Below are 23,468 nucleotides of genomic sequence, written 5' to 3'. Positions count from 1 at the left end.
GATATACACTACAGATCTATACACTACAGATCTATACACTACAGATCTCTACACTAACAGAGTTATACACTACAAATCTATACACTACAGATCTATACACTAACAGAGTTATGCACTAATAGAGTTATACACTAACAGAGTTATACACTACAGAGTTATACACTAGAGAGATATACACTACAGATCTATACACTACAGATCTATACACTACAGATCTATACACTACAGAGTTATACACTACAGAGTTACACACTAACAGAGTTATACACTACAGAGTTATACACTACAGAGTTATACACTACAGAGTTATACACTACAGAGTTATACACTAACAGTTACACACTAACAGAGTTATACACTAACAGTTACACACTAACAGAGTTATACACTAACAGAGTTATACACTAACAGAGTTATACACTAACAGAGTTATACACTACAGAGTTATACACTACAGAGTTATACACTAACAGAGTTATACACTACAGAGTTATACACTACAAAGTTATACACTACAGAGACAGACACTATAGCGTTATACACTACAGAGTTATACACTAACAGAGTTATACACTACAGAGATATACACTACAAAGTTATACACTACAGAGTTATACACTACAGAGTTATACACTAACAGATTTATACACTACAGAGGTATACACTACAGAGTTATACACTAACAGAGTTATATACTACAGAGTTATACACTACAAATCTATACACTACAGATCTATACACTAACAGAGTTATACACTAATAGAGTTATACACTAACAGAGTTATACACTACAGAGTTATACACTACAGAGTTATACACTAACAGAGTTATTCACTACAGAGCTATACTACAGAGTTATACACTACAGAGATATACACTACAGAGTTATACACTAATAGAGTTATACACTACAGATCTATACACTACAGATCTATACACTACAGATCTCTACACTAACAGAGTTATACACTACAGAGTTATACACTACAGATCTATACACTACAGATCTATACACTACAGATCTATACACTAACAGAGTTATACACTAACAGAGTTATACACTACAGAGTTATACACTACAGAGTTATACACTACAGAGTTATACACTACAGAGTTATACACTAACAGAGTTATATACTACAGATTTATACACTACAGAGTTATACACTACAGAGTTATACACTACAGAGTTATACACTAACAGAGTTATACACTACAGAGTTATACACTACAGAGTTATACACTACAGAGCTATACACTAATAGATTTATACACTACAGAGTTATACACTACAGAGTTATACACTAACAGTTACACACTAACAGAGTTATACACTACAGAGTTATATACTACAGAGTTATACACTAACAGAGTTATATACTACAGAGTTATACACTAACAGAGTTATACACTAATAGAGTTATACACTAACAGAGTTATAAACTACAGTGTTATACACTAATAGAGTTATTCACTACATAGCTATACACTAATAGAGTTATTCACTACAGAGTTATACACTACAGAGTTATACACTACAGAGTTATACAGTAACAGAGTTATATACTAATAGAGTTATACACTAACAGTGTTATACACTACAGAGATATACACTACAGATCTATACACTACAGATCTATACACTACAGATCTATACACTAACAGAGTTATACACTACAAATCTATACACTACAGATCTATACACTAACAGAGTTATGCACTAATAGAGTTATACACTAACAGAGTTATACACTACAGAGTTATACACTACAGAGATATACACTACAGATCTATACACTACAGATCTATACACTACAGATCTATACACTACAGAGTTATACACTACAGATCTACACACTAACAGAGTTATACACTACAGAGTTATACACTACAGAGTTATACACTACAGAGTTATACACTAACAGTTACACACTAACAGAGTTATACACTAACAGAGTTATACACTAACAGAGTTATACACTAACAGAGTTATACACTACAGAGTTATACACTACAGAGTTATACACTACAGAGTTATACACTACAAAGTTATACACTACAGAGACAGACACTATAGCGTTATACACTACAGAGTTATACACTACAAAGTTATACACTACAGAGTTATACACTACAGAGTTATACACTACAGAGTTATACACTAACAGATTTATACACTACAGAGGTATACACTACAGAGTTATACACTACAGATCTATACACTACAGAGTTATACACTAACAGAGTTATATACTAACAGAGTTATAAACTACAGAGTTATACACTACAGAGTTATACACTACAGATCTATACACTACAGAGTTATACACTACAGAGTTATACACTACAGAGTTATACACTAACAGAGTTATACACTAACAGAGTTATACACTAACAGAGTTATACACTAACAGTTACACACTAACAGAGTAATATACTACAGAGTTATACACTAACAGAGTTATATACTACAGAGTTATACACTAACAGAGTTATATACTACAGAGTTATACACTACAAATCTATACAACACAGATCTATACACTAACAGAGTTATACACTAATAGAGTTATACACTAACAGAGTTATACACTACAGAGTTTTACACTAACAGAGTTATACACTAACAGAGTTATACACTAACAGAGTTATACACTAATATAGTTATACACTAATAGAGTTATACACTACAGATCTATACACTACAGAGATGTACACTACAGAGTTATACACTAACAGATTTATACACTAACAGATTAATAGACTACAGAGTTATACACTACAGAGCTATACACTACAGAGTTATACACTAACAGAGTTATACACTAACAGAGTTATACACTAACAGAGTTATACACCACAGAGATATACACTAACAGAGTTATACACTACAGAGTTATACACTACAGAGTTATACACTAACAGAGTTATACACTAACAGAGTTATACACTACAGAGTTATACACTAACAGAGTTATACACTAACAGAGTTATACACTACAGAGTTATACACTAACAGAGTTATACACTAACAGAGTTATACACTACAGAGTTATACACTAACAGAGTTATACACTACAGATCTTTACACTACAGATCTATACACTACAGAGTTATACACTAACAGAGTTATACACTAACAGAGTTATACACTAACAGAGTTATACACTACAGATCTATACACTACAGATCTATACACTAACATAGTTATACACTACAGAGATATACACTACAGAGTTATACACTACAGAGTTATACACTACAGAGTTATACACTAACAGAGTTATACACTAACATAGTTATACACTACAGAGATATACACTATAGAGTTATACACTACAGAGTTATATACTAACAGCGTTATACACTACAGAGTTATACACTACAGATCTATACACTACAGATCTATACACTAACAGAGTTATACACTAATATAGTTATACACTAACAGAGTTATACACTACAGAGTTATACACTAACAGAGTTATATACTACAGAGTTATACACTACAAATCTATACACTACAGATCTATACACTAACAGAGTTATACACTAATAGAGTTATACACTAACAGAGTTATACACTACAGAGTTATACACTACAGAGTTATACACTAACAGAGTTATTCACTACAGAGCTATACTACAGAGTTATACACTACAGAGATATACACTACAGAGTTATACACTAATAGAGTTATACACTACAGATCTATACACTACAGATCTATACACTACAGATCTCTACACTAACAGAGTTATACACTACAGAGTTATACACTACAGATCTATACACTACAGATCTATACACTACAGATCTATACACTAACAGAGTTATACACTAACAGAGTTATACACTAACAGAGTTATACACTACAGAGTTATACACTACAGAGTTATACACTAACAGAGTTATATACTACAGAGTTATATACTACAGAGTTATACACTACAGAGTTATACAATAACAGAGTTATATACTACAGAGTTATACACTAACAGAGTTATAAACTAATAGAGTTATACACTAACAGAGTTATAAACTACAGAGTTATACACTACAGAGTTATACACTACAGAGTTATACACTAACAGAGTTATACACTACAGAGTTATACACTACAGAGTTATACACTACAGAGCTATACACTAATAGAGTTATACACTACAGAGTTATACACTACAGAGTTATACACTAACAGTTACACACTAACAGAGTTATACACTACAGAGTTATATACTACAGAGTTATACACTAACAGAGTTATATACTACAGAGTTATACACTAACAGAGTTATACACTAATAGAGTTATACACTAACAGAGTTATAAACTACAGTGTTATACACTAATAGAGTTATTCACTACAGAGCTATACACTAATAGAGTTATACACTACAGAGTTATACACTACAGAGTTATACACTACAGAGTTATACAGTAACAGAGTTATATACTAATAGAGTTATACACTAACAGTGTTATACACTACAGAGATATACACTACAGATCTATACACTACAGATCTATACACTACAGATCTCTACACTAACAGAGTTATACACTACAAATCTATACACTACAGATCTATACACTAACAGAGTTATGCACTAATAGAGTTATACACTAACAGAGTTATACACTACAGAGTTATACACTACAGAGATATACACTACAGATCTATACACTACAGATCTATACACTACAGATCTATACACTACAGAGTTATACACTACAGATCTACACACTAACAGAGTTATACACTACAGAGTTATACACTACAGAGTTATACACTACAGAGTTATACACTAACAGTTACACACTAACAGAGTTATACACTAACAGAGTTATACACTAACAGAGTTATACACTACAGAGTTATACACTACAGAGTTATACACTAACAGAGTTATACACTACAAAGTTATACACTACAGAGACAGACACTATAGCGTTATACACTACAGAGTTATACACTAACAGAGTTATACACTACAGAGATATACACTACAAAGTTATACACTACAGAGTTATACACTACAGAGTTATACACTAACAGATTTATACACTACAGAGGTATACACTACAGAGTTATACACTAACAGAGTTATATACTACAGAGTTATACACTACAAATCTATACACTACAGATCTATACACTAACAGAGTTATACACTAATAGAGTTATACACTAACAGAGTTATACACTACAGAGTTATACACTACAGAGTTATACACTAACAGAGTTATTCACTACAGAGCTATACTACAGAGTTATACACTACAGAGATATACACTACAGAGTTATACACTAATAGAGTTATACACTACAGATCTATACACTACAGATCTATACACTACAGATCTCTACACTAACAGAGTTATACACTACAGAGTTATACACTACAGATCTATACACTACAGATCTATACACTAACAGAGTTATACACTAACAGAGTTATACACTACAGAGTTATACACTACAGAGTTATACACTACAGAGTTATACACTACAGAGTTATACACTAACAGAGTTATATACTACAGATTTATACACTACAGAGTTATACACTACAGAGTTATACACTACAGAGTTATACACTAACAGAGTTATACACTACAGAGTTATACACTACAGAGTTTTACACTACAGAGCTATACACTAATAGATTTATACACTACAGAGTTATACACTACAGAGTTATACACTAACAGTTACACACTAACAGAGTTATACACTACAGAGTTATATACTACAGAGTTATACACTAACAGAGTTATATACTACAGAGTTATACACTAACAGAGTTATACACTAATAGAGTTATACACTAACAGAGTTATAAACTACAGTGTTATACACTAATAGAGTTATTCACTACATAGCTATACACTAATAGAGTTATTCACTACAGAGTTATACACTACAGAGTTATACAGTAACAGAGTTATATACTAATAGAGTTATACACTAACAGTGTTATACACTACAGAGATATACACTACAGATCTATACACTACAGATCTATACACTACAGATCTATACACTAACAGAGTTATACACTACAAATCTATACACTACAGATCTATACACTAACAGAGTTATGCACTAATAGAGTTATACACTAACAGAGTTATACACTACAGAGTTATACACTACAGAGTTATACACTACAGAGTTATACACTAACAGTTACACACTAACAGAGTTATACACTAACAGAGTTATACACTAACAGAGTTATACACTAACAGAGTTATACACTACAGAGTTATACACTACAGAGTTATACACTAACAGAGTTATACACTACAGAGTTATACACTACAAAGTTATACACTACAGAGACAGACACTATAGCGTTATACACTACAGAGTTATACACTAACAGAGTTATACACTACAGAGATATACACTACAAAGTTATACACTACAGAGTTATACACTACAGAGTTATACACTAACAGATTTATACACTACAGAGGTATACACTACAGAGTTATACACTACAGATCTATACACTACAGAGTTATACACTAACAGAGTTATATACTAACAGAGTTATAAACTACAGAGTTATACACTACAGAGTTATACACTACAGACCCCGGTTATACACTACAGAGTTACACACTAACAGAGTTATACACTAACAGAGTTATACACTAACAGAGTTATACACTAACAGACCCCGGTTATACACGGTACACCGAGTTATATACTACAGAGTTATACACTAACAGAGTTATATACTACAGAGTTATACACTACAAATCTATACAACACAGATCTATACACTAACAGAGTTATACACTAATAGAGTTATACACTAACAGAGTTATACACTACAGAGTTTTACACTAACAGAGTTATACACTAACAGAGTTATACACTAACAGAGTTATACACTAATATAGTTATACACTAATAGAGTTATACACTACAGATCTATACACTACAGAGATGTACACTACAGAGTTATACACTAACAGATTTATACACTAACAGATTAATAGACTACAGAGTTATACACTACAGAGCTATACACTACAGAGTTATACACTAACAGAGTTATACACTAACAGAGTTATACACCACAGAGATATACACTAACAGAGTTATACACTACAGAGTTATACACTACAGAGTTATACACTAACAGAGTTATACACTAACAGAGTTATACACTACAGAGTTATACACTAACAGAGTTATACACTAACAGAGTTATACACTACAGAGTTATACACTAACAGAGTTATACACTACAGATCTTTACACTACAGATCTATACACTACAGAGTTATACACTAACAGAGTTATATACTAACAGAGTTATACACTACAGAGTTATATACTAACAGAGTTATACACTACAGAGTTATACACTACAGATCTATACACTACAGAGTTATACACTACAGAGTTATACACTAACAGAGTTATACACTAACAGAGTTATACACTACAGAGATATACACTACAGAGATATACACTATAGAGTTATATACTAACAGAGTTATACACTAACAGAGTTATACACTAACAGAGTTATACACTAACAGAGTTATACACTAACAGAGTTATACACTAACAGAGTTATACACTAACAGAGTTATACACTACAGATCTATACACTAACATAGTTATACACTGCAGAGATATACACTATAGAGTTATACACTACAGAGTTATACACTACAGAGTTATACACTAACAGAGTTATACACTACAGATCAATACACTACAGAGTTATACACTACAGATCTATACACTACAGAGTTATACACTACAGAGTTATACACTAACAGAGTTATACACTAACAGAGTTATACACTAACAGAGTTATACACTACAGATCTATACACTACAGATCTATACACTAACATAGTTATACACTACAGAGATATACACTATAGAGTTATACACTACAGAGTTATACACTACAGAGTTATACACTAACAGAGTTATACACTAACATAGTTATACACTACAGAGATATACACTATAGAGTTACACACTACAGAGTTATATACTAACAGCGTTATACACTACAGAGTTACACACTACAGATCTATACACTACAGATCTATACACTAACAGAGTTATACACTAATATAGTTATACACTAACAGAGTTATACACTACAGATCTCTACACTAACAGAGTTATAGACTACAGAGTTATACACTACAGATCTATACACTACAGATCTATACACTACAGATCTATACACTAACAGAGTTATACACTAATAAAGTTATACACTAAAAGAGTTATACACTACAGAGTTATACACTACAGAGTTATACACTAACAGAGTTATATACTACAGAGTTATACACTACAGAGTTATACACTAACAGAGTTATACACTACAGATCTATACACTAACAGAGTTATACACTAATATAGTTATACACTAAAAGAGTTATACACTACAGAGTTATACACTACTGAGTTATACACTAACAGATTTATACACTAACAGAGTTATATACTAACAGAGTTATACACTACAGAGTTATATACTAACAGAGTTATACACTACAGAGTTATACACTACAGATCTATACACTACAGAGTTATACACTAACAGAGTTATACACTACAGAGTTATACACTAACAGAGTTATACACTACAGATCTATACACTACAGATCTATACACTACAGAGTTATACACTAACAGAGTTATATACTAACAGAGTTATACACTACAGAGTTATACACTACAGATCTATACACTACAGAGTTATACACTACAGAGTTATACACTAACAGAGTTATACACTAACAGAGTTATACACTAACAGATCTATACACTGCAGAGATATACACTATAGAGTTATACACTACAGAGTTATACACTACAGAGTTATACACTAACAGAGTTATACACTACAGATCAATACACTAACATAGTTATACACTACAGAGATATACACTATAGAGTTATACACTACAGAGTTATATACTAACAGAGTTATACACTACAGATCTATACACTACAGAGATATACACTACAGAGTTATACACTACAGATCTATACACTACAGAGTTATACACGAACAGAGTTATACACTACAGATCAAACACTACAGATCTATACACTACAGATCTATACACTACAGATCTATACACTACAGATCTATACACTAACAGAGTTATACACTACAGTTATACACTACAGAGTTATACACTAACAGAGTTATACACTACAGAGTTATACACTACAGAGACAGACACTATAGAGTTATACACTACAGAGATATACACTACAAAGTTATACACTACAGATCTATACACTACAGAGTTATACACTAACAGAGTTATATTCTAACAGAGTTATACACTACAGAGTTATACACTACAGAGTTATACACTACAGATCTATACACTACAGAGTTATACACTACAGAGTTATACACTAACAGAGTTATACACTAACAGAGTTATACACTAACAGAGTTATAAACTACAGATCTATACACTAACATAGTTATACACTACAGAGATATACACTATAGAGTTATACACTACAGAGTTATACACTACAGAGTTATACACTAACAGAGTTATACACTAACATAGTTATACACTAACATAGTTATACACTAACATAGTTATATACTAACAGCGTTATACACTACAGAGTTATACACTACAGATCTATACACTACAGATCTATACACTACAGATCTATACACTAACAGAGTTATACACTAATATAGTTATACACTAAAAGAGTTATACACTACAGAGTTATACACTAACAGTTACACACTAACAGAGTTATATACTACAGAGTTATACACTAACAGAGTTATATACTACAGAGTTATACACTAACAGAGTTATATACTACAGAGTTATACACTAATAGAGTTATACACTACAGATCTATACACTACAGATCTATACACTACAGATCTATACACTAACAGAGTTATACACTACAGAGTTATACACTACAGATCTATACACTACAGATCTATACACTACAGATCTATACACTAACAGAGTTATACACTAACAGAGTTATACACTAACAGTTACACACTAACAGAGTTATACACTACAGAGTTATATACTACAGAGTTATACACTAACAGAGTTATATGCTACAGAGTTATACACTAACAGAGTTATACACTAATAGAGTTATACACTAACAGAGTTATAAACTACAGTGTTATAAACTAATAGAGTTATTCACTACAGAGCTATACACTAATAGAGTTATTCACTACAGAGTTATTCACTACAGAGTTATACACTACAGAGTTATACACTACAGAGTTATACACTACAGAGTTATACACTAACAGAGTTATACACTAACAGAGTTATACACTACAGAGTTATACACTACAGATCTATACACTACAGAGTTATACACTAACAGAGTTATATACTAACAGAGTTATACACTAACAGAGTTATACACTAACAGAGTTATACACTACAGAGTTATACACTACAGAGTTATACACTACAGAGTTATATACTACAGAGTTATACACTAACAGAGTTATATACTACAGAGTTATACACTAACAGAGTTATACACTACAGAGTTATACACTACAGAGTTATACACTACAGAGCTATACACTAATAGAGTTATACACTACAGAGTTATACACTACAGAGTTATACACTAACAGTTACACACTAACAGAGTTATACACTACAGAGTTATATACTACAGAGTTATACACTAACAGAGTTATATGCTACAGAGTTATACACTAACAGAGTTATAAACTACAGTGTTATAAACTAATAGAGTTATTCACTACAGAGCTATACACTAATAGAGTTATTCACTACAGAGTTATTCACTACAGAGTTATACACTACAGAGTTATACACTACAGAGTTATTCACTACAGAGCTATACACTAATAGAGTTATTCACTACAGAGTTATTCACTACAGAGTTATACACTACAGAGTTATACACTACAGAGTTATACACTACAGAGTTATACACTAACAGAGTTATACACTAACAGAGTTATACACTAACAGAGTTATACACTACAGAGTTATACACTACAGATCTATACACTAACAGAGTTATACACTAACAGAGTTATATACTAACAGAGTTATACACTACATAGTTATATACTAACAGAGTTATACACTACAGAGTTATACACTACAGATCTATACACTACAGAGTTATACACTACAGAGTTATACACTACAGAGTTATACACTAACAGAGTTATACACTAACAGAGTTATAAACTAACAGAGTTATACACTACAGATCTATACACTACAGATCTATACACTACAGATCTATACACTAACATAGTTATACACTGCAGAGATATACACTATAGAGTTATACACTACAGAGTTATACACTACAGAGTTATACACTAACAGAGTTATACACTACAGATCAATACACTAACATAGTTATACACTACAGAGATATACACTATAGAGTTATACACTACAAAGTTATATACTAACAGAGTTATACACTACAGAGTTATACACTACAGATCTATACACTACAGAGATATACACTACAGAGTTATACACTACAGAGTTATACACGAACAGAGTTATACACTACAGATCAAACACTACAGATCTATACACCACAGATCTATACACTACAGATCTATACACTACAGATCTATACACTACAGAGTTATACACTACAGATCTACACACTAACAGAGTTATACACTAACAGAGTAATACACTACAGAGTTATACACTACAGAGTTATACACTAACAGTTACACACTAACAGAGTTATACACTACAGAGTTATACACTAACAGAGTTATACACTAACAGAGTTATACACTACAGAGTTATACACTAACAGAGTTATACACTACAGAGTTATACACTACAGAGTTATACACTACAGACACACTAAGAGTTATACACTACAGAGTTATACACTAACAGAGCTATACACTACAGAGTATACACTACAAGTTATACACTACAGAGTTATACACTACAGAGTTATACACTAACAGATTTATACACTACAGAGGTATACACTACAGAGGTATACACTACAGATCTATACACTACAGAGTTATACACTAACAGAGTTATATACTAACAGAGTTATACACTACAGAGTTATACACTACAGAGTTATACACTACAGATCTCTACACTACAGAGTTATACACTAACAGAGTTATACACTAACAGAGTTATTCACTAACAGAGTTATACACTACAGATCTATACACTACAGATCTATACACTAACATAGTTATACACTACAGAGATATACACTACAGAGTTATACACTACAGAGTTATACACTACAGAGTTATACACTAACAGAGTTATACACTAACATAGTTATACACTACAGAGATATACACTATAGAGTTATACACTACAGAGTTATATACTAACAGCGTTATACACTACAGAGTTATACACTACAGATCTATACACTACAGATCTATACACTAACAGAGTTATACACTAATATAGTTATACACTAACAGAGTTATACACTACAGAGTTATACACTACAGAGATATACACTACAGATCTATACACTACAGATCTATACACTACAGATCTATACACTAACAGAGTTATACACTACAAATCTATACACTACAGATCTATACACTAACAGAGTTATGCACTAACAGAGTTATACACTAACAGAGTTATACACTACAGAGTTATACACTACAGAGATATACACTACAGATCTATACACTACAGATCTATACACTACAGATCTATACACTACAGAGCTATACACTAACAGAGTTATACACTACAGAGATATACACTACAGAGTTATACACTAACAGAGTTATACACTACAGAGATATACACTACAGAGTTATACACTACAGAGATATACACTACAGAGTTATACACTACAGAGATATACACTACAGAGTTATACACTAACAGAGTTATACACTAACAGAGTTATACACTACAGAGTTATACACTACAGAGTTATACACTAACAGAGTTATACACTACAGAGTTATACACTAACAGAGTTATACACTACAGAGTTATACACTACAGAGATATACACTACAGATCTATACACTACAGAGTTATAAACTACAGAGTTATACACTATCAGAGTTATACACTAACAGTGTTATACACTACAGATCTATACACTACAGAGTTATACACTACAGAGTTATACACTATCAGAGTTATACACTATCAGAGTTATACACTACAGAGTTATACACTACAGAGTTATACACTAACAGAGTTATACACTAACAGAGTTATTCACTACAGAGATATACACTACAGAGATATACACTAACAGAGTTATACACTAACAGAGTTATACACTACAGAGATACACTAACAGAGTTATACACTACAGAGTTATACACTACAGAGTTATACACTACAGAGTTATACACTAACAGAGTTATACACTAACAGAGTTATACACTAACAGAGTTATACACTAACAGAGATATACACTACAGAGTTATACTCTACAGAGATATACACTACAGAGTTATACTCTACAGAGATATACACTACAGAGCTATACACTACAGAGATATACTGTTAAAAATGTACATCAATTGGATCCAAGAACAATTTTGCTACAATATCTGTACTCACAGTGGCAGACGGGTTTGCGCGAGTCCCATTTGCCCAGCTTGTTGCAGTGTGTGGAGTTCCTTCCAATCAGGATGAATCCTGGCAGACAGCTGTACTGAAGTACGGTCCCCTCCACTGGGGGCCCCAGGGGCCACTCTGATACACGCCCGTTCTCCAGAGATGTCCACACCCGCGGACACAGTAGTACTGGGAGAGGGAGGGATAGATCATGGTTAGAGAGTGTAAGAGTGAGAGAGAGGGAGGGAGAGAAAAAAAGGGAGAGAGAGAGAGAGATTTGTTTTTTAAACCCTGTGCTACTATAAAAGTGAAAAAAGGAAAAAGGAACAACCACTAGAAAGAGAACAGAGTCTTGAAGAAGAGCTTTGGCGTGACCACTACAGAGACAACAGACGTACATATATATAATGTAGACGGACAGTGAGTGATTAGACTGTGGAGGGTGTTGGGGTGCACGGTTGAAGAAGTTACTGATTACGTTCACAAATCCAAGGTGCGACGCGATCAAGGACAGGGTCGGTGTTACAGAATGTTGTGTCTTCCTGAAAAGGCTCCTTGGTGAACTTGACTCATTCTGGGGATCTTCTTGCCATGTCACGGCTGCGTGCCTTAAGAGAAGCTGGTTAGAGGACCTTACCTCTTTTCAAAAAGCAGCAGTCCCTCTGTTTGAAGGGGCTGGATGAAAGCAGTAGAAAAATCAGAGAAAGGCGGGTAGAGGCAGAAAACATGGGGAGTGTGAGGAGATAGAGAGGGAATGGATAGAGTCAGTTATGGAGTGTGTGAAAGAAGAGTTGTATAACTCACAGCATTGGCTGCGCTGCGTGAGGTCAGTCCAGGTACCGTTGGGTAGACACTTCCTCACCTTGGGTCCTACGATCCACCTGTTCCCTCTGCAGATGTACTCAATCTCATAGTCCAGTGGTAGCACCTGCACACTGCGGATCTGGATACACACACACACACACACACACACACACACACACACACACACACACACACACACACACACACACACACACACACACACACACACACACACACACACACACACACACACACACACACACACACACACACACACACAGTGAGATAGGGAGCTGTATCTGTTGAATAATTTGCACTTCATTTACACTTGGGAGCAATTAGCATATTAAACTGCAATACCGTTAGGCTCTACATGATGTTACAGCTGATCTACATGATGTTACAGCTGATCTACATGATGTTACAGCTGATCTACATGATGTTACAGCTGATGTTACAGCTGATCTACATGATGTTACAGCTGATCTACATGATGTTACAGCTGATCTACATGATGTTACAGCTGATCTACATGATGTTACAGCTGATCTACATGATGTTACAGCTGATCTACATGATGTTACAGCTGATCTACATGATGTTACAGCTGATCTACATGATGTTACAGCTGATCTACATGATGTTACAGCTGATGTTACAGCTGATCTACATGATGTTACAGCTGATCTACATGATGTTACAGCTGATCTACATGATGTTACAGCTGATCTGCATGATGTTACAGCTGATCTGCATGATGTTACAGCTGATCTACATGATGTTACAGCTGATCTACATGATGTTACAGCTGATCTACATGATGTTACAGCTGATCTACATGATGTTACAGCTGATCTACATGATGTTACAGCTGATCTACATGATGTTACAGCTGATCTACATGATGTTACAGCTGATCTACATGATGTTACAGCTGATCTACATGATGTTACAGCTGATCTAGATAATGTTATGATGTTACAGCTGATCTGCATGATGTTACAGCTGATCTAGATAATGTTATGATGTTACAGCTGATCTACATGATGTTACAGCTGAACTAGATCTCAGGAGCGCTTACAACCTGGTGCGTATTCGGGAGGGAGACGAGTGGAAGACGGCTTTCAGTACCACCTCAGGGCACTATAAGTACCTCGTCATGCCGTACGGGTTGATGAATGCGCCATCAGTCTTCCAAGCCTTTGTAGACAAGATTTTCAGGGACCTGCACGGGCAGGGTGTGGTGGTGTTTATTGATGACATCTTGATATATATGACCTATCTGTTGCCTTTGATACTGTGAACCATCAGATCCTCCTCTTCACCCTCTCCGAGTTGGGCATCTCCGGCGCGGCTCACTCTTGGATTGCGTCCTACCTGACAGGTCGCTCCTACCAGGTGGCGTGGCGAGAATCCGTCTCCGCACCACCTCACCACTGGTGTCCCCCAGGGCTCAGTTCTAGGACCTCTCCTATTCTCGCTATACACCAAGTCACTTGGCTCTGTCATATCCTCACATGGTCTCTCCTATCATTGCTACGCAGACGACACACAATTAATCTTCTCCTTTCCCCCTTCTGATAACCAGGTGGCGAATCGCATCTCTGCATGTCTGGCAGACATATCAGTGTGGATGACAGATCATCACCTCAAGCTGAACCTCGGCAAGACGGAGCTGCTCTTCCTCCCGGGGAAGGACTGCCCGTTCCATGATCTCGCCATCTCGGTTGACAACTCCATTGTGTCCTCCTCCCAGAGTGCTAAGAGCCTTGGCGTGACCCTGGACAACACCCTGTCGTTCTCCGCTAACATCAAGGCGGTGACCCGATCCTGTAGGTTCATGCTCTACAACATTCGCAGAGTACGACCCTGCCTTACACAGGAAGCGGTGCAGGTCCTAATCCAGGCACTTGTCATCTCCCATCTGGATTACTGCAACTCGCTGCTGGCGGGGCTCCCTGCCTGTGCCATTAAACCCCTACAACTCATCCAGAACGCCGCAGCCCGTCTGGTGTTCAACCTTCCCAAGTTCTCTCACGTCACCCCGCTCCTCCGCACACTCCACTGGCTTCCAGTTGAAGCTCGCATCTGCTACAAGACCATGGTGCTTGCCTACGGAGCTGTGAGGGGAACGGCACCTCCGTACCTTCAGGCTCTGATCAGTCCCTACACCCAAAGAAGGGCACTGCGTTCATCCACCTCTGGCCTGCTCGCCTCCCTACCTCTGCGGAAGGACAGTTCCCGCTCAGCTCAGTCAAAACTGTTCGCTGCTCTGGCACCCCAATGGTGGCACCCCAATGGTGGAACAAGCTCCCTCACGACACCAGGACAGCGGAGTCAATCACCACCTTCCGGAGACACCTGAAACCCCACCTCTTTAAGGAATACCTGGGATAGGATAAAGTAATCCTTCTAACCCCCCCTCCCTCCTACCCCCCCCCCCCCCCCCAAAAAAAAGATATAGATGTACTATTGTAAAGTGGTTGTTCCACTGGATATCATAAGGTGAATGCACCAATTTGTAAGTCGCTCTGCATAAGAGCGTCTGCTAAATGACGTAAATGTAAAATGTAAATATACTCCGCTACATGCACCGAGCATCTGTCCCTGGTGCGCAGGGTGCTTGGTCGCCTGTTGGAGCATGACCTGTACATCATGGCTGAGAAGTGCCTGTTCTTCCAACAGTCCGTCTCCTTCCTAGGGTATCCTCTTGGGGCTATGTGGGACGCTAGCGTGCCACCCGTGGTGCACCCTATCAACAGCAGGTGCATTTCAAGAGCGGCAAATTTGAAACCAAATAAATGTCAAAATTCTAATTTTTCAAACATACAACTATCTTACAACCTTTGAAAGATAAACATCTCCTTAATCTAACCACGTTGTCCGATTTCAAAAAGGTTTTACGGCGAAAGCATAAAGTTAGATTATGTTAGGACAGTACATTGACAATAGCTGTGTGTAATGTTTTGTCAATTCAAAGACAGGCGTCACCAAAAGCAGAAAACCAGCTAAAATGATGCACTAACCTTTGACAATCTCCATCAGATGACACTCCTAGTACATTATGTTAGACAATGCATGCATTTTTAGTTCTATCAAGTTCATATTTATATCCAAAAACAGCGTTTTACTATGGCGTTGATGTTCAGGAAATCGTTTCCCTTCAATAACCGGCAGTCAAGTCAGCACCACAAATTAAATAATTAAAATTAGAAAACATTGGTAAAATATTATATTGTAATTTAAAGAATTATAGATTTACATCTCTTGAACGCAATCGACTTGCCAGATTTAAAAATAACCTTACTGGGAAATCACACTTTGCAATAATCTGAGCACTTCGCCCAGAAAAATACGCTTTGCGATACAGACAAACGGCCATGTTGGAGAGATCTAAAATCGAAAATACTATGTAAATAATCCATTACCTTTGATTCTCTTCATCAGATGTCACTTCCAGGTATCCCAGGTCCATAACGAATGTAGTTCTGTTCAAAAAAGCTCATCATTTATGTCCAAAAAGCTCCGTGTTGTTAGCACATGATCTAAGCCCGCCGGACTTCACTTCATGAACGAGGGGAAAAAATATATTTACGTTCGTTCAAACATGTCAAACGTTGTATAGCATAAATCATTAGTGCCTTTTTTAACCAGAACATGAATAATATTCAAGGTGGACGAATGCATTCTCTTTTAAAACGTATTGGAACGAGGGTACCCAACATGACCTCGCGCGCCAGAGTCTAATCGGCCATCACCGTTCCAAGGCTCTTGTTCGGTCAGATCTCATAGTAGAAGATTCAAAACACTTTGTAAAGGCTGGTGACATCTAGTGGAAGCAATAGGAAGTGCCAAAACATTAATCAGCCCCTGTGTGTTTCAATGGCATAGGCTTAAAGGTAATTCAACACATCAGGTATCCACTTCCTGTCAGAAAATGTCTCAGGGTTTTGCCTGCCAAATGAGTTCTGTTATACTCACAGACACCATTCAAACAGTTTTAGAAACTTTAGGGTGTTTTCTATCCATATATAATAAGTATATGCATATTCTAGTTACTGGGTAGGATTAGTAACCAGATTAAATCGGGTACGTTTTTTTTATCCAGCCGTGAAAATACTGCCCCCTAGCCCCAACAGGGTATCGCATTTCCACCTCAGGGGTGGAGATGGAGAGTGACCGCATTTCAGCCGTGCGTAATTGGCGGTTCTTAGGGTTGGCCAACTACTACCTGAGGTTTATCCGGGGTTTTGGTCACTGCTGAAGGGGGGCCCGGTACGCTTGCAGCGGTCAGCTGAGACGGACAGGGCCTTTAGTCACCTGAGGGCTCTGTTTACCTCGGCTCCCTTGCTGGCCCATCCGGATCCCTCTTTGGCATTCATAGTGAAGGTGGACGCGTCCGAGGCTGGGATAGGAGCTGTGCTCTCTCAGCGCTCGGGTACACCACCGAAGCTCCGCCCCTGTACCTTCTTCTTGAAGTAGCTCAGCCCGGCGGAGCGAAACTATGATATGGAGGACCCGGGAGCTGTTGTCTGTCATCAAGGCCTTGAAGGCATAGAGACATGGGCTAGACACCCTTTTCTCATCTGGACTGACCACCGCAATCTGGAGTACATCTGGGCAGCAAGGAGACTGAACACTTGCCAGGCAAGGTGGGCCAGGTTTTTCACCCGGGTGGAGAGAGTGAACCAGGATGTGGGTAGGTTTCTGCGGTCCTATTGCCAGGACCGGCCGGGGGAGTGGGCGGCATTCGTGCCCTGGGCCGAGATGGCACAGAACTCGCTCCACCACTCCTCCACTAACCTCTCTCCCTTCCAGTGCGTACTGGGGTACCAGCCAGTTCTGGCGCCTTGGCATCAGGGTCAGACCGAGGTTCCTGCGGTGGACGACTGGTTCAGGCGCACGGAGGAGAGATGGGAAGCCGTCCGTGTCCACCTTCAGCAGGCCGTGACGCGCCAAAAGAGGAATGCAGATCGCCACCGCAGTGAGACCCCGATGTTCGCACCGGGAGACCGGGTCTGGGTCTCGACCCGACACCTGCCCCTCCGCCTGCCCTTCCGGAAGCTGGGTCCGCGGTTTGTGGGGCCATTTAAAGTCCTGAGGAGTATGAACGAGGTTTGTTATAGGTTACAGCTTCCACCCGATTACCGTATTAACCCCTCGTTCCATGTGTCTCTCCTCAGGCCGGTGGTGGCTGGCCCGCTCCAGGAGTCTGAGGTGTGGGAGGTTCCTCCGCCCCCTCTGGACATCGGGGGGGCGCCGGCGTACTCCGTTCGCTCCATACTGGATTCGAGGCGAGGGGCCTTCAGTATCTCGTGGAGTGGGAGGGATACGGCCCGGAGGAGAGATGCTGGGTTCCGGCCGAGGATGTGTTGGACCCATCTATGCTGCAGGAGTTCCACTGTCTTCGTCCGGATCACCCTGCGCCTTGTCCTCCAGGTCGTCCCGAAGGCCGGTGTCGACGCGCAGCTGGAGCCGCGCATCAGGGGGGGTACTGTCACGACTTCTGCCGAAGTTGGTCCCTCTCCTTGTTCAGGCGGAGTTCGGCGGTCGAAGTCACCGATCTTCTAGCCATCGCTGATCTTCTTTACATTTTCCTTTGGTTTTGTCTTGTCTTCCATCACACCTAGTTCCAATCCCATTCAATTACATGTTGTGTATTTAACCCTCTGTTCCCCCTCATGTCCTTGTCGGTGATTGTTTATTGTAAGTGCTTGTGCACATCTGTCCTGGTGTGCGTTGGGTTATGTACCCATTATTTGACTGTTCTGTTATCCGGTGGGTTTTTTGTTATTAAACTGCGCCGTTTGGAAACACCGTTTTTGTTCTCCTGCGTCTGACTTCTCTGCCGCCAGTACGCACTCCTTACAGTTACAGCTGATCTACATGATGTTACAGCTGATCTACATGATGTTACAGCTGATCTACATGATGTTACAGCTGATCTACATGATGTTACAGCTGATCTACATTATGTTACAGCTGAACTACATGATGTTACAGCTGAACTACATGATGTTACAGCTGATCTACATGATGTTACAGCTGATCTACATGATGTTACAGCTGATCTACATGATGTTACAGCTGATCTACATTATGTTACAGCTGATCTACATTATGTTCCAATCTAGTATAGTAAATAAACCAGCTGTGGCCCCTACCTGCTCTTGGGTCAGTCCTCTGTACCTTATCCCTCCATCTCTGGGAGGACGGATGATCGCACAGCCTCCTGGGAACGAGAGGAGAGACACACCATCAGATAAATGAGAGATGACCAATACAGGAGGAGAGCCAGCCAGCCAGCCAGCCAGCCAGCCAACTAGCCTTTTATAGTGCACTACATTCCCTTTATAGTGCACTACATTCCCTTTATAGTGCACTTCATTCCCTTTATAGTGCACTACATTCCCTTTATAGTGCACTACATTCCCTTTATAGTGCACTACATTCCCTTTATAGTGTACTACATTCCCTTTACAGTGCCTTACATTCCCTTTATAGTGCACTACATTCCCTTCATAGTGCACTACATTTCCTTTATAGTGCACTATGAGAATTGGGACGCAGCCCTATCTGTCATATCTGATCATGGCCACTAGGTGGAGCACTATACCTACTGTCTACTTATCAGACATGGAGACCTCAATCTGTCTCATTACGATTCCTCGCCTCCTTTTCAACCGTATTGGAGGAGGAGATTAAGATTCTGGTCTTCTTCTCCAATGGGTTGTCAGAAGGAGGCGAGGAGAGAGGATGCGAGGAATGGAGGAATGATAAATTGAGATTAGAGCCCAAGTAAACCACCTCGTCTAGGGGAGATAGCACACAGGAGGTAGCCAGGCTCCTGATGGAGACATCAACAGACCTTTCATGTTGACAGAGGAGTGAACTCTCCCTGCTTATCAGGCTAATCACACACACACACACACACACACACACACACACACACACACACACACACACACACCACATCAATCCCCAACACCTCGCAATACAACAAAAATTAGGCAACGATTTAAATTAGCATAATGGTACTAGCTGATTAACGTCGTAGCCTAGCTTCACACTGTTGCTGTCTAGACTCCCGTAATGGTTATAACTGGATGTCATCTAATTTTGAGTGATGTCGCTGCTGCCATCCACGTAGCATAACGTCTATCTCTCCACTGCTGTAGTCGTGTTGTCAGTGTTAGCTGATTAACAGTGTAGCAGACCAACTAGCTATAGGTTTTGTCTAATAGATAACTGCCTGTGTCCTCTTCACAGTCCACATAGCATAGTGTTTCTCACATAGATAGCATTTTGTATTTCTCATCTATCTGAGTGTTGCTGTGGGTATTGCATCTGCTCTGCTGCGTTGTACCTCTCGCCCTTCCTCCTCCACAGAGGAAGAAGGGGAGGACCATCCTCTTCAGTGAATTTCATTAAAAATAACACTATACGAAATATAATCACGTCACCAAATGATGGATTAAGACACTGTTTTGCAGTGAAGGTCTACAGTAGCCTCAACAGCACTCTGTAGGGTAGCACCATGGTGTAGCCGGAGGACAGCTAGCTTCCATCCTCCTCTGGGTACATTGACTTCAATACAAAACCTAGGAGGCTCATTGGGCCCTTCCATAGACTTCCACAGTAAATATGACAACTTCTGGAGGATGTCCTCCAACCTATCAGAGCTCTTCCAGCATGAACTGACATGTTGTTCACCCAATCAAAGGATCAGAGAATGAATCTAGTACTGAAATCATAACCTACAGCTAGCACTGCAGTGGATAAAATGTGGTGAGTAGTTTTTTTATTTAACTAGGCAAGTCAGTTAAGAATTTACAATGACGGCCTAGGAACAGTGGGTTAACTGCCTTGTTCATGGGCAGAACGACATATTTTTACCTTGTCAGCTCGGGGATTCGATCTAGCAACCTTTACGGTTACTGGCCCAACGCTCTAACCACTAGGCTACCTGCCGGCTGACTCAAAGAGAAAGAAACACAATCGTTGAACAGTTTTGAACAAATTAATTTCTTCCAAAATGAAGGAGAAGGAAGAGAGAGATAGAGAGAGATATTTCGTAATTGTTTTTCTTCTCACTTACTTAGCTAGCAAATGCAGCTAGCTAATTTCACCTACTGAAACAGCCTGCTCAAACAGAGGGATGCTATAGCTGACAGGGTTTACTAACGCGTTAGTTCTATTAGCTATGATGACTATGACGTTACTTTAGCTAATATGTTGACAACGAGGATTAGCGTGTAGCGTGTATGTATAGCGGTCATGGTATGGTTTGGCTTGCCCGGGTTACATACAGCTGATGTGTTGTGCGTTGTCAAGGTAACAGTCGAGAGGAATAAAGTGCATAGATACGAACAGGAATACAACGTGGCTGCTATGAAAGTGAACTGTGTTTATGTGTGATCAGGGGTGTATTCATCCCGCCGATTCTGTTGAAATGCGTTTCTTAACCGCAAGCAAACGGAACAAAAACGGGAATAAACATACCTGAATTTGTCCAATAGAAACTCTCGTTTTGCAACTGTTGGACTAATAATTACACTCTAGATCAGCTATATGCAGGCAAGAGTGTGCAAGGCGGTAATGAATGTGTCTCTGTCTGTCACTTCAAATTTTTCTCTCCACCTGTGTGCACCTACGTTGTAAACTTTCATTCATATACTAGGTTGTACCAACCACATGATGGGTATAGGGAAAACATGATTATCATGTAGTAGCCTAAACCTAAACCTATTGTTACATTGAACTGGGTGAATGGAATATGAATAACAGTCATCCAATGTGCTGTAATAGAAATATGTCCATACCTCATCTTCATACCTCATCTTCCTACCTCATCTTCCTACCTCATCTTCCTACCTCATCTTCCTACCTCATCTTCCTACTTCATCTTCCTACCTCATCTTAAACAGCATTGACCGCCACTGCTCTCTATCCCCCAGCTCCCTGAGGATGTGTGTGTTGCATCTGTAACCTACGATTACGGCCGGGTTCACCCACAGTGTCCCCTCCT

General features: G+C 38.2%; 1 protein-coding gene across 1 annotated transcript in view; it reads right to left on the bottom strand.

Annotated features, from left to right (window-relative positions):
* LOC145864416 (gamma-aminobutyric acid type B receptor subunit 1) overlaps window positions 1–23,468 on the bottom strand; it is a 178,950-nt gene that overhangs the window by 102,289 nt on the left and 53,193 nt on the right. The window contains exons 3-5 of the mRNA XM_082970275.1: window positions 20,605–20,672; window positions 14,441–14,579; window positions 13,640–13,825 (exon numbers count right to left, since the gene is read on the bottom strand). Of these exons, the coding sequence (XP_082826401.1) occupies window positions 13,640–13,825; window positions 14,441–14,579; window positions 20,605–20,672 (393 nt within the window). The remainder of the gene's footprint in view (window positions 1–13,639; window positions 13,826–14,440; window positions 14,580–20,604; window positions 20,673–23,468) is intronic.

This window comes from Salmo salar, chromosome 27 (genome assembly GCF_965601325.2).
Source record: "Salmo salar chromosome 27, fSalSal1, whole genome shotgun sequence".
NCBI classification, from domain to species: Eukaryota; Metazoa; Chordata; class Actinopteri; order Salmoniformes; family Salmonidae; genus Salmo; species Salmo salar.
Note: the sequence above shows the minus strand (reverse complement) of the source record. Positions and strands in the feature narration are given on the sequence as shown.